Below are 12,071 nucleotides of genomic sequence, written 5' to 3'. Positions count from 1 at the left end.
GCTGCGCCACCGTGCCACCCTTTTTATTGGATATGGATCTACCAGAGGTTGGGTTTAGCAGCCAACAGGCTCAGCTACTAGTTAACATTTTACAAAACACAATAAAGGCTTTTCACTGTACCTCGGTACACGTGACAATCAACTAAACTAGACTACGCTAAACATGTAAATGAGAACCAAGTGAACTGGGAGAAATGCTTCAAAACTTGTTACAGGCAATAGACAATAAGTGCAGGAGTAGGCCATTCGGCCCTTCGAGCCAGCACCGCCATTCAATGTGATCATGGCTGATCATCCCCAATCAGTACCGCGTTCCTGCCTTCTCCCCATATCCCCTGAGGCTTTAAGAGGCCTATCTAGCTCTCTCGTGAAAGTATCCAGAGAACCGGCCTCCACCGCCCTCTGAGGCAGAGAATTCCATAGACTCACAACTCCATCATCGGCTCTGACCTTCCTTCCATCGAGGGGATTTATCGCAGTCGCTGCCTCAAAAAGGCTGGCAGCATCATCAAAGACCCACACCATCCTGGCCACACACTCATCTCCCTGCTACCTTCAGGTAGAAGGTACAGGAGCCTGAAGACTGCAACAACCAGGTTCAGGAATAGCTACTTCCCCACAGCCATCAGGCTATTAAACCTGGCTCGGACAAAACTCTGATTATTTATAACCACTTTCTGCTATTTGCACTTTATCAGTTATTTATTCATGTGTGTATATATTTATATCATGGTATATGGACACATTTATCTGTTTTGTAGTAAATGCCTACTATTTTCTGTGTGCTAAAGCAAAGCAAGAATTTCATTGTCCTATACAGGGACACATGACAATAAACTCACTTGAACTTGAACTCTCTGGGTGAAAAAGTGTTTCCTCGTCTCCGTTCTAAATGGCTTACCCCTTATTCTTAAACGGTGGCCCCTGGTTCTGGACTCGCCCAACATCGGGAACATGTTTCCTGCCTCTAGTGTGTCCAAACCCTTAACAATCCTATATGTTTCAATAAGATTCCCTCTCATCCTTCTAAACTCCGGAGTATACAAGCCCGGCCGCTCCATTCTCTCATGTTCATATCTCAGGTTCCTTCCGAGTCACACCTCCCCTGGTGTGGGTCTCACAGTGATGGAGGCCAAGCTCAGACATGTCACTGAAAGCTTGTCGCCGATTCGTGAGAGGTTGGATTCACATCCAGGTCCCTGGGTGAAAACAAAGTCTCTTTGAATTCTCTACAGCACTGGTAACGGATGCACAAGGAACAGCAGATGCTGGAATCCTGAGCGAAACACAAAGTGCTGGAGGAACTCAGCAGGTCAGGCAGCATCTGCGGAGGGAATGGACAGGCGAGGTTTCGGGCTGGGACCCTTCCTCGAACTGCTGTCAAAGAGGAGGACCTTCAAAGGAGACGTACTTTGCGGAGATTTCGCAATGGGGCAGTAAAATGGAGACTAAAGGCGAAACTGCAGACTCTGGGACTAAAGCATGAGGTGCTGGAGGAACCTAGTGGGTCAGGCAGCATCTGTGGAGGGGATGGCCAGCCGACAGCTGAGATCTGGGCTTCTTCCATGATCCTTGGGTGCATGTTGTAATCTCCCGTGGGCTAGAAGCTGATGCGGATTTAGTTTCTCCACACACACAGGTACTAACGCAATGTTTAAGAAACAGTTCGACAGGTACATGGATAGGACAGGTTTAGAGGGTTACTAGAAGCAAGTGGGACCCGTTGGGTCTCGTCCCCTCAACACGTCCCTCAACTAACCACCCCCCCTCCCCAACACACACACACACACACTAACCACCCTCCCCAACACACACACACTAACCACACCCCTCCCACACACCCACACACACATTAACCACCCCCCACACACACACACACATTAACCACCCCCCACACACACACACACAAACAACCCTCCCACACACAACCCCCCCCCACACACACAAACCACCCCCCCCCACACACACACTAACCCCCCCCCCCCACACACACACACTAACCACCCCCCCCCACACACACACTAACCACCCCCCTTGATATTATATTAATATTATTCGTTCTCTCCTTTTACCCCATCCCCGCCCTATCCACTCACGCATAGCCCCCAACTCGCAGGCACGGCTAGCGAGGGAGAGGGAGGGGGTGGTAGAGAGAGAGGACAGAGAGAGAGGGGGCAGAGACAGAGAGAGAGGGCCAGAGACAGAGAGAGAGGGCCAGAGAGAGAGAGGAACCTAGACAGAGAGGGGGGGGGGGGGTGGTGGTGTGGGCAAGTTGGGCCGAAGGGCCAGTTTCCATGCAGTAAGACTCTACGACCATTACAGATGTTGATATCTTCAGTTTAGTTCTTTAATCCAGGAGCGGAACCCCATTGCTACAAGTTCATTCACATTGATAGGCGTGAAAGGTCACATTGTGCAGAAAGGTGCGGAATTATTGATTAGACATTATCAAGATTCCAGAGTTAATGAACCAGTCGTCTACTGGTTGCTTTAGTCAGTTACCAAAGTCAGGATGACCGCTGTCGGGGAGCAGTGCTGGATATCACCGTCAGCAAGTACGTTAGGAACTCACCGTATAGACAATAGACAATAGACAATAGGTGCAGGAGTAGGCCATTCGGCCCTTCGAGCCAGCACCGCCATTCAATGTGATCATGGCTGATCATCCACATTCAGTACCCCGTTCCTGCCTTCTCCCCATATCCCCTGACTCCGCTATCTTTAAGAGCCCTATCTAGCTCTCTCTTGAAAGCATCCACAGCCCTATGAGGCAGAGAATTCCACAGACTCACCCCTCTCTGTAAGAAAAAGTGTTTCCCCGTCTCCGTTCTAAATGGCTTACTCCTTATTCTTAAACTTTGGCCCCTGGTTCTGGACTCCCCCAACATCGGGAACATGGTTCCTACCTCTAGCGTGTCCAAGCCCTTAATATTCTTATATGTTTCAATGAGATCTCCTCTCATCCTTCTAAACTCCAGTGTATACAAGCCCAGCTGCTCCATTCTCTCAGCATCTGACAGTCCCGCCATCCCGGGAATTAACCAGGTGAACCTACGCTGCACTCTCTCAATAGCAAGAATGCAAATTATGGGACCAAAACTGCACACAATACTGCAGGTGTGGTCTCACTAGGGCTCTGTACAACTGCAGAAGGACCTCGTTGCTCCTATACTCGATTCCTATATAGGTTGAAGACACTTTCAGTGTCTTCCTGTTCACTAATGGGCCTGTCCCACTTTGGCAATTTTCCAGGCGTCTACCGGCGACTGTCAGAGTGGAGCATATACACACACTAACATCGCAAAGGTGGGGGACAGGGCAAGCGGGGGAGCGGTGTCTGAAATTCACAGGGTGCAAAGCCAAGGGGATACAGACGCACACCGCGATGAACAGGAAGGTTGGCGCTGTAATTAAGACGGCTAAAGCACTGTGTACGGTAATTCCTTTAAAAGAGCGGGGAGAGGGGGGGGGGGGGTGAGAGGAGAGAGAAGGAGTGGAGACAACCTTTAAGAAGCCAGAGATACACGGCTGTGAAGCTCGGCGGACATTTAACATTACCGGTCGGTTATCCTTGGTTCTGAAACCTACTGCTTACGTTTTTGTTTCCCAACGAGCCAATGAAATTCACCGGTCAGCACCGGCTACAACCTACGAGAACCTTCGACCTCCTGGCGACCCACCTACGGCACGAGCATTCTCGCTACGCTCCATGGCGGCTTCATTCTAGTCGCCGCTAATACTTCAACATGTTGAAAAATTAGCGGTGACCATAATGAGGCTGCGACTAGTTCCCAGAACGCGGGAACTCCTCGCGACCATGAAGGCGACTCCCCGGCAACCGCCCGCGAACATGTGGCGACCGCATAGTCTCCTGCAGTCGCCAAAGTGGGACAGGCCCACAGGAAATTATTATTAATAGTAACTACAGGGTCCCTACCGGAAATGCCATCTGTCCACAGGTGCTGCCTGGCCCAATGAGACTCGATTCTGTATCGAGCTCCCTGTAGAGACAGGATGAGTCCTAGTCCCATCTGGTAACTGAACCATCCTACCACAACTAGAGAGCAACCCTGAACTACTATCAACCTCATTAGAGACCCTCAGACTATCTTTGATCGGACTTTACTGGCTTTATCCTGCACTAAACGCTATTCATCTTATTCCCTTTATCATGTATCTGTGCACTGTGAATGGCTAGATTGTGATCATGGGTTGTCTTTCTGCTGGCTGGTTAGCACGCAACAAAAGCTTTTCACTGTACCCTGTGACAATAAACTCAACTAAACTGTCTGAAATTAAACGCCACAAATTTAAATTTCCCACTGAAAGAGCAGATGGAAGCTGATTAAATGTGGCTCATCCCAGGATGAAACCAGGAATGCGTGGGTTAATGTATGATGAGCGTTTGTCGGCACTGGGCCTGTACTCGCTGGAGTTTAGAAGGATGGGGGGGAGGGGGATCTCATTGAAATTTACCGAATAATGAAAGGCTTGGATAGAGTGGATGTGGAGAGGATGTTTCCACTAGTGGGAGAGTCTAGGACTAGAGGTCGCAGCCTCAGAATTAAAGGACGTACCTTTAGAAAGGAGCTGCGAAGGAATTTGTTTAGTCAGAGGGTGGTGAATCTGTGGAACTCATTGCCAGAGACGGCTGTGGAGGCCAAGTCAGTGGATATTTTTAAGGCGGAGATTGACAAATTCTTGATTAGTACCGGTGCCAGGGGTGATGGGGTTAGGAGGGAGAGATAGATCAGCTGTGATTGAATGGCGGAGTAGTCTTGATGGGCCGAATTGCCTAACTCTGCTGCAAGAGCTTAAGAACGAATCCAACAGTCTTTGTGCTGGACTCCAGTGGGAGTGAGAGTGAGAGGCGGTTCACGCCACAAACTGAAGGTGGCAGCACGAGTTTGCGTTTCAGCCACCGCTGCCAAAATCAAAGCAAGAGAAAGAAGACTGACTTCCATTAATGCTTCTTGTAACTAGTCTGACCTTTGTCTGAAGCTATGCTGAGGGGGATATAAGATTGATTTAGCAGCTGAAGAATACACAGAACAGTCTGTGCAATAAAGGGAAAAAATCCCATCATTTGACACGTGCCAGCAGAATAGACTCACAGTTAAATTTGTTATTAAATGCAAGCCGATTAACAATTTCACTTTCAATCCATAATTACATTTGGCTGTTATTATCCCCTCCAAACAAACACATAATTTCACGAGAGGCCATTAGCATAAAAAGCCAAGTGGTCGTCAGTTAAGTGAATAGTTAAGACTGGCAAGGTGGCACGTTAATGGACTCACGTCTTAGTTTAGTTCAGAGATACAGCGCGGAAACAGGCCCTTCGGCCCACCGAGCCCGTGCCGACCAGCGACCCCTCCCCCACACATTAACACTACCCCACACACACTAGGGGCAATTTACATTTATACCAGGCCAATTAACCTGCAAACTTGTACATCTTTAACATAACATAGAAACATAGAAAATAGGTGCAGGAGTAGGCCATTCGGCCCTTCGAGCCTGCACCGCCATTCAATATGATCATGGCTGATCATCCAACTCAGTATCCTGTACCTGCCTTCTCTCCATACCCACTGATCCCTTTAGCCACCAGGGCCACATCTAACTCCCTCTTAAATATAGCCAATGAACCGACCTTCTGTGGCAGAGAATTCCACAGATTCACCACTCTCTGTGTGAAAAATGATTTTCTCATCTCGGTCCTAAAAGATTTCCCCCTTATCCTTAAACTGTGACCCCTTGTTCTGGACTTCCCCAACATCGGGAATAATCTTCCTGCATCTAGCCTGTCCAACCCCTTAAGAATGTTGTAAGTTTCTATAAGATCCCCCCTCAATCTTCTAAATTCTAGCGTGTACAAGCCGAGTCTATCCAGTCTTTTTTCAGATGAAAGTCCTGCCATCCCAGGAATCAGTCTGGTGAACCTTCTCTGTACTCCCTCTATGGCAAGAATGTCTTTCCTCAAATTAGGGCAAGAATGTCTTTCCTCAGATAAGGTCTCGGAGAAAACCCACGCAGGTCACGGGGAGAAACCGTACAAACTCCGTACAGACAGCACCCATAGTCGGGATGGAACCCGGGTCTCTGGCGCTGCGAGGCAGTAACTCTACCACTGCGCCACCGTGCCACACATCTGTGGGCTGGGTTTGACTGAAGGTGAGGTCCAGACCAGCAGAGGTTAGAGATACTGATGCACAGTTAGAGACATAAAACTAATATTTAATTTGTAGGCAAAATGGGCCATCGTCCTATAAGCTATAGCAACATTTATAAGACATGTTTCAGCTCGAGGATCTGAGCTACAGGGAGAGGTTGAGCAGGCTGGGTCTCTATTCCCTGGAGCGCAGGAGGATGAGCGGTGATCTTATTGAGGTGGATAAAATCATGAGAGGAATAGATCGGGTAGGCGCACAGAGTCTCTTGCCCAGAGTAGGGGAATCGAGGACCAGAGGACATGGGTTCAAGGTGAAGGGGAAAAGATTTTTTAATAAGAATCTGAGAGATAACTTTTTCACACAGAGGGTGGTGGGTGCTTGGAACGAGCTGCCGGAGGAGGTAGTCGAGGCAGGGACTATTGCAACGTTTAAGAAACAATCAGACAGGTACATGGATAGTACACAAAATTGCTGGGGAAACTCAACGGGTGCAGCAGCATCTATGGAGCGAAGGAAATAGGCGACGTTTCGGCCCGAAACGTCGCCTATTTCCTTCGCTCCATAGATGCTGCTGCACCCGCTGAGTTTCCCCAGCAATTTTGTGTACCTTCGATCTTCCAGCATCTGCAGTTCCTTTTTGAACAGGTACATGGATAGGACAGTTTTGGAGGGATATGGGCCAAACGCAGGCAGGTGGGACTAGTGTAAATGGGACATGTTGGTCGGTATGGGCAAGTTGGGCCGAAGGGCCTGTTTCCATGCTGTATGACTATGACATTTGGCCATGTACATGGACATGGCAGGTTTAGAGGGGATATGGGCAAGTGGGACTAGTACTGCCTTTGCTTGCGCGAGCATTATCGTTATTAATGTATTGATTTATTAATTTATTATACATTATCACAGTGTATTGTGTTTACTGTTATGCTGTTACAAGTAAGAATTTCATTGTTCTGTCAATAATACACTCTTTTCTCTGCTGCCATTTAGTTCGTAGCTGAACCAAATTAAATATCTTACAAGAAAATACTGCCAATGAAACCTGTAGTTTTAAAAATGATAAACAAATATGTTGCTTCAAAATGTAACAATTAGGTTCTTGTGAACTGTTCTTCAACAAAAACAAGTATGGGGGTGGGCACGGTGGCGCAGCGGTAGAGTTGCTGCCTCACAGCGCCGGAGACCCGGGTTCGATCCTGACCTCGGGTGCTGTCTGTACGGAGTTTGTACGTTCTCCCCGTGACCTGCGTGGGTTTTCTCCGAGATCTTCTGTTTCTTCCCACACTCCAAAAACGTGCAGGTTTGTGGGTTAATTGGCTTGGTAAATGTAAAAATTGTCCCTAGTGTGTGTAGGGTGGTGTTAATGTGCGGGGATCGCTGGTCGGTGCGGACTCGGTGGGCCGAATGGCCTGTTTCTGCGCTGTATCTCTAAACTAGACTAAACTTAGGATAGACACAAAAAGCTGGAGTCACTCAGCGGGTCAGGCAGCACCTCTGGAGAGAAGGTATGGGTGACGTTTCGGGTCGGGACCCTTCTTCAAACTAAACTAAAAACACCTTATCAATTAAAAATTCAGGTGGTTGAAATTCGCGGAGTGTTAAGCCCCTGTCCCACTTTTATGCCCCTGTCCCACTTAGGAATCCTGAACGGAAACCTCTGGAGACTTTGCGGCCCACCCAAGGTTTCCGTGCGGTTCCCGGAGGTTTTTGTCAGTCTCCCTGCCTGCTTCCACTACCTGCAACCTCCGGCAACCGGAGGCCTTGCGTTGCTTGTCAGCATTGTGCGACAAGACAGCCCCTGTTGTACTGGCGCGAGCAAGGCCATCACAGCAAGCAACATTCCTCTTTGAATTACTCCCACAATAGCTTTCTCCTCGGGAACGTGTTGCCAGCAGCCGCCAACACAAATTGTCCTTTAAGATTTCTGACTCATCTCTGGGTTTTGGACAATGTGTAGACGAATGTGGAGGCGCAAGGGATGTCGTTTTGTTCAGACGGCTGTGTAATTTGTTGTACCCACAAGCGCTACTAATAACCTAACGGTACGAACAGCAAATTCTCCAACTCGCTGTTAATTTGTACGGTAATTTACCGTACCATTTTCTTACAAATAACTCCCTCTCCCCACTTTTTTCCTCCCCCTCTCTTTGGGGTGGCACAGTGCCAGAGACCCGGGCTCGATCCCGACCAGGGGCGCTGTCTGCACGGAGTTTGCACGTTCTCCCCGTGACCTGCGTGGGTTTTCTCTGGTGCTCCGGACAATTTACAATTTAACCGAAGCCAATCGACCGACAAACCTGCACGCCTTTGGAGTGTGGGAGGGAACCGGAGCATCCGGGGAAAACCCACGCGGGTCACGGGGAGAACGTACAAACTCCGTACAGACATTGCCTGTAGTCGGGATCGAACCTGGGTCTCTGGAGCTGTAAGGCAGCAACTCTACCGCTGCGCCACATTGCCGCCATAGATACTGTGTCTGTTGTTGTAAACCAGCATCTGCAGTTCCTTGTGTCTCTCCTAAATTCCTTCACTGGAAGTAATGCATCAGAGTAAGTAAACACAGTCACAGTTTGGTTGTTTCATTGCATTTTGTGGGTTGTACAGGAATTCGTAGCTTAGTTTAGATACAGCGCGGAAACAGGCCCTTCGGCCCACCGAGCCCGCGCCGACCAGCGATCCTACACACTAGGGACGATTTACAATTTTTACCAAAGACAATTAGCCTACAAATCTTTGGAATGTGGGAGGAAACCGGAGCATCCGGAGAAAAGCCACGCGGGTCATGAGGAGAACGTCCAAACTCCGCACAGACAGCACCCGTAGCCAGGATCGAACCCAGATCTCTGGGGATGTGAGGCAGCAACTCTACCGCTGCCCATCTGTTGCCATGATTCCTGGCGTGGTGGTCTTTTCGTCTTTTGTTGACGAAAAGATGGCGGTACACTTGCTCCTCGCTCCTGGCGACCGACTCTCAGTCTGTAGAAGGGTCTCGACCTGAAACGCCACCCATTCCTTCTCTCCAGAGATGCTGCCTGTCCCACTGAGTTACTCCAGCACTCTGGTGCCTATCCGAGTCATATAAGCTGCTGAGGCTGTTTAAGGGCCAGACCACCTAACTTAATTGATCCACTTTAGCTTTTACACTATAAAATCCTTTTTATTATAATATTAAAAAATTAATATCTAGGTTTTCAATTTTGAATATGAACAAAATGGTTACCAAGGTGTAAAAAAAAATGTATTCATTAAATTAGGAGCCATACCTGGGCAGCCTATCATAAAAAAGCACAGCTTTGAGCAAAAGTATCACTAAATCTACAGTACGCAGAAAAGTTTGAATCTGTAATACACAGTGAAATATATTTTAGTTATTAGTGATAGCGAGCTATTCTCACAATTAGTTGATGAAAAAGAACGTATCGTCTTTATAAGTTGCTAAGTTGTAGGAGTAGAATTAGGCCATTCGGGCCCATCAAGTCTACTCCGCCATTCAATCATGGCTGATCTATCTCTCTCCCTCCTAACCCCATACTCCTGCCTTCTCCCCATAACCCCTGACACCCGTACTAATCAAGAATCTGTCTATCTCTGCCTTAAAAATATCCACTGACTTGGCCTCCACAGCCGTCTGCGGCAAAGAATTCCACAGATTCACCACCCTCTGACTGAAGAAATTTCTCCTCATCTCCTTCCTAAATAACCATCTATTAGCTCTATCCCCTACAACATGCATTGTAAATGTGGATTCTTTCTGAAGGGTTCACTACGATCAAATGAAGCCTTTCAAGAGCAACTTGTTTTATGTTTTCATTTTTATGCAGAGAAAGGTATTGGCATTATATAAAGTAAGACAAAGTAGGTCATAAAACATAGAACATTACAGCACAATAGCAGGGCCTAGTTGAACAGAGAAAAGACACAACATGCTGGAGTAACTCAGCAGATTGAATCAGTCCCGACCCAAAACGTCACCTATCCATGTTCTCCAGAGATGCTGCCCAACCCGCTGAGTCCTGTTTAAGAAAGAACTGCAGATGCTGGAAAAATCGAATGTAAACAAAAATGCTGGAGAAACTCAACGGGTGAGGCAGCATCTGTGGAGAGAAGAAGTAGGGGATCTATCCATAGATGCTGCCTCACCCGCTGAGTTTTTCCAGCATTTTTGTCTACTTTCGCTGAGTTACTCCAGCATCTTCTGTTCTTTTTCTGTGTTAACCAGCATCTGCAGTTCTTTGCTTTTACTACTTATTCCATTCCTCGGTTAAAGGAGATAATCGGCAAAAGCAGACACCATCCCGCCCCTTTCACCCTATAGATCCATTACTGTAATAATGTCATTGCGTGATACATTGTGGAAACAGGCCCTTCAGCCCAACTTGCCCACACCGGCCAACACGCCTCATCTGCACTAGTTCCACGCTTGCTTTTGGCCAATATCCCTTTTAAACACGTCGTATCCATGTAGCAATTTTTAGTTTAGTTTAGTTTCGAGATACAGCGCGGAAACAGGCCCTTCGGCCCACCGAGTCCATGCTGGCCGAGTGATCCCCATTACAGTAGCACGCACTTTACACACCAGGGCCAATTTACAATTTTTATCGAAACCTACAAACCGATAGGTCTTTGGAGTGTGGGAGGAAACCGGAGCACCCGGAGAAAACCCACGCGGTCACATAGAAACATAGAAATTAGGTGCAGGAGTAGGCCATTCGGCCCTTCGAGCCTGCACCGCCATTCAATATGATCATGGCTGATCATCCAACTCAGTATCCTGTATCTGCCTTCTCTCCATACCCCCTGATCCCTTTAGCCACAAGGGCCACATCTAACTCCCTCTTAAATATAGCCAGTGAACTAGCCTCATGTCAATGTCAATGTCAATTGTTTAACACAACATAAACACAGCATTAAATAAAAACACAGCATAAACAAACACTATATTCTCCAATATTAGGTAAAAACACACACCATCACAAAAACAAAAAAATGAGCAAATAATGAACCTACCGACAGCTTCGGAGAGACCGTAGACCTTCTGGCTGTAGGCGTCGGTCTTGTCCCAGATGTAGGTGTAGGCCAGGTTTGGGGAAGAATGGAGCCATTTCTGGAAGAGATGTCCCTCCACGGCCACCATCAGGTGAACTTTAATCAGGTTGATGGGCACGATGGACTGGGTCATGGTGACCTTCAGCAGGGACTTGTACCCGGCTGTGCGTGAACTCAGGTAGCACAGCTTCATGTTGCTGCCCGGAATATCCACAGCTTCATGAAGAACCTGGAACACATAATAATATTCAAGTTCAAGAGAGTTAATTGTCATGTGTCCCTGATAGGACAATGAAATTCTTGCTTTGCTTCAGCACAACAGAACATAGTAGGCATTGACTACAGAACAGATCAGTGTGTCCATATACCATAATATAAATATATACACACATAAATAAATACTCGTAAGTTCAAGCCATTTAGAAACATAGAAACGTAGACAATAGGTGCAGGAGGAGGCCATTCGGTCCTTCGAGCCAACACCGCCATTCATTGTGATCATGGCTGATCGTCCCAAATCAATAACCCTTCTCCCCATATCCCTCGACTCCACTAGCCCCTAGAGCCCTATCTAATTCTCTCTTAAATCCATCCAGTGATTTGGCCTCCACTGCCCTCTGTGGCAGGGAATTCCACAGATTCACAACTCTCTGGCTGAAAAAGTATTTTCTCACCTCAGTCTTAAATGGCCTCCCCTTTATTCTAAGACTGTGACCTCTGGTTCTGGTCTCACCCAACATTGGGAACATTTTTCTTGCATCTAGCTTGTCCAGTCCTTTTATAATTTTATATGTTTCTATGAGATACCCCCTCATCCTTCTAAACTCCAGTGAATACAAGCCTAGTCTT

At 47.6% G+C, this 12,071-nt stretch overlaps 1 protein-coding gene across 5 annotated transcripts in view; it reads right to left on the bottom strand.

The window, feature by feature from the left end:
* The window catches only part of tenm2 (teneurin transmembrane protein 2), a 1,259,968-nt gene that overhangs the window by 63,496 nt on the left and 1,184,401 nt on the right, over positions 1-12,071 (bottom strand). For all 5 annotated transcript variants that reach the window (XM_033029203.1, XM_033029204.1, XM_033029205.1 and 2 more), the window contains one exon: positions 11,184-11,451. In XM_033029203.1, coding sequence (XP_032885094.1) covers positions 11,184-11,451 — 268 coding nt within the window. The remainder of the gene's footprint in view (positions 1-11,183; positions 11,452-12,071) is intronic.

This window comes from Amblyraja radiata, chromosome 11, assembly GCF_010909765.2.
Source record: "Amblyraja radiata isolate CabotCenter1 chromosome 11, sAmbRad1.1.pri, whole genome shotgun sequence".
NCBI classification, from domain to species: Eukaryota; Metazoa; Chordata; class Chondrichthyes; order Rajiformes; family Rajidae; genus Amblyraja; species Amblyraja radiata.
Note: the sequence above shows the minus strand (reverse complement) of the source record. Positions and strands in the feature narration are given on the sequence as shown.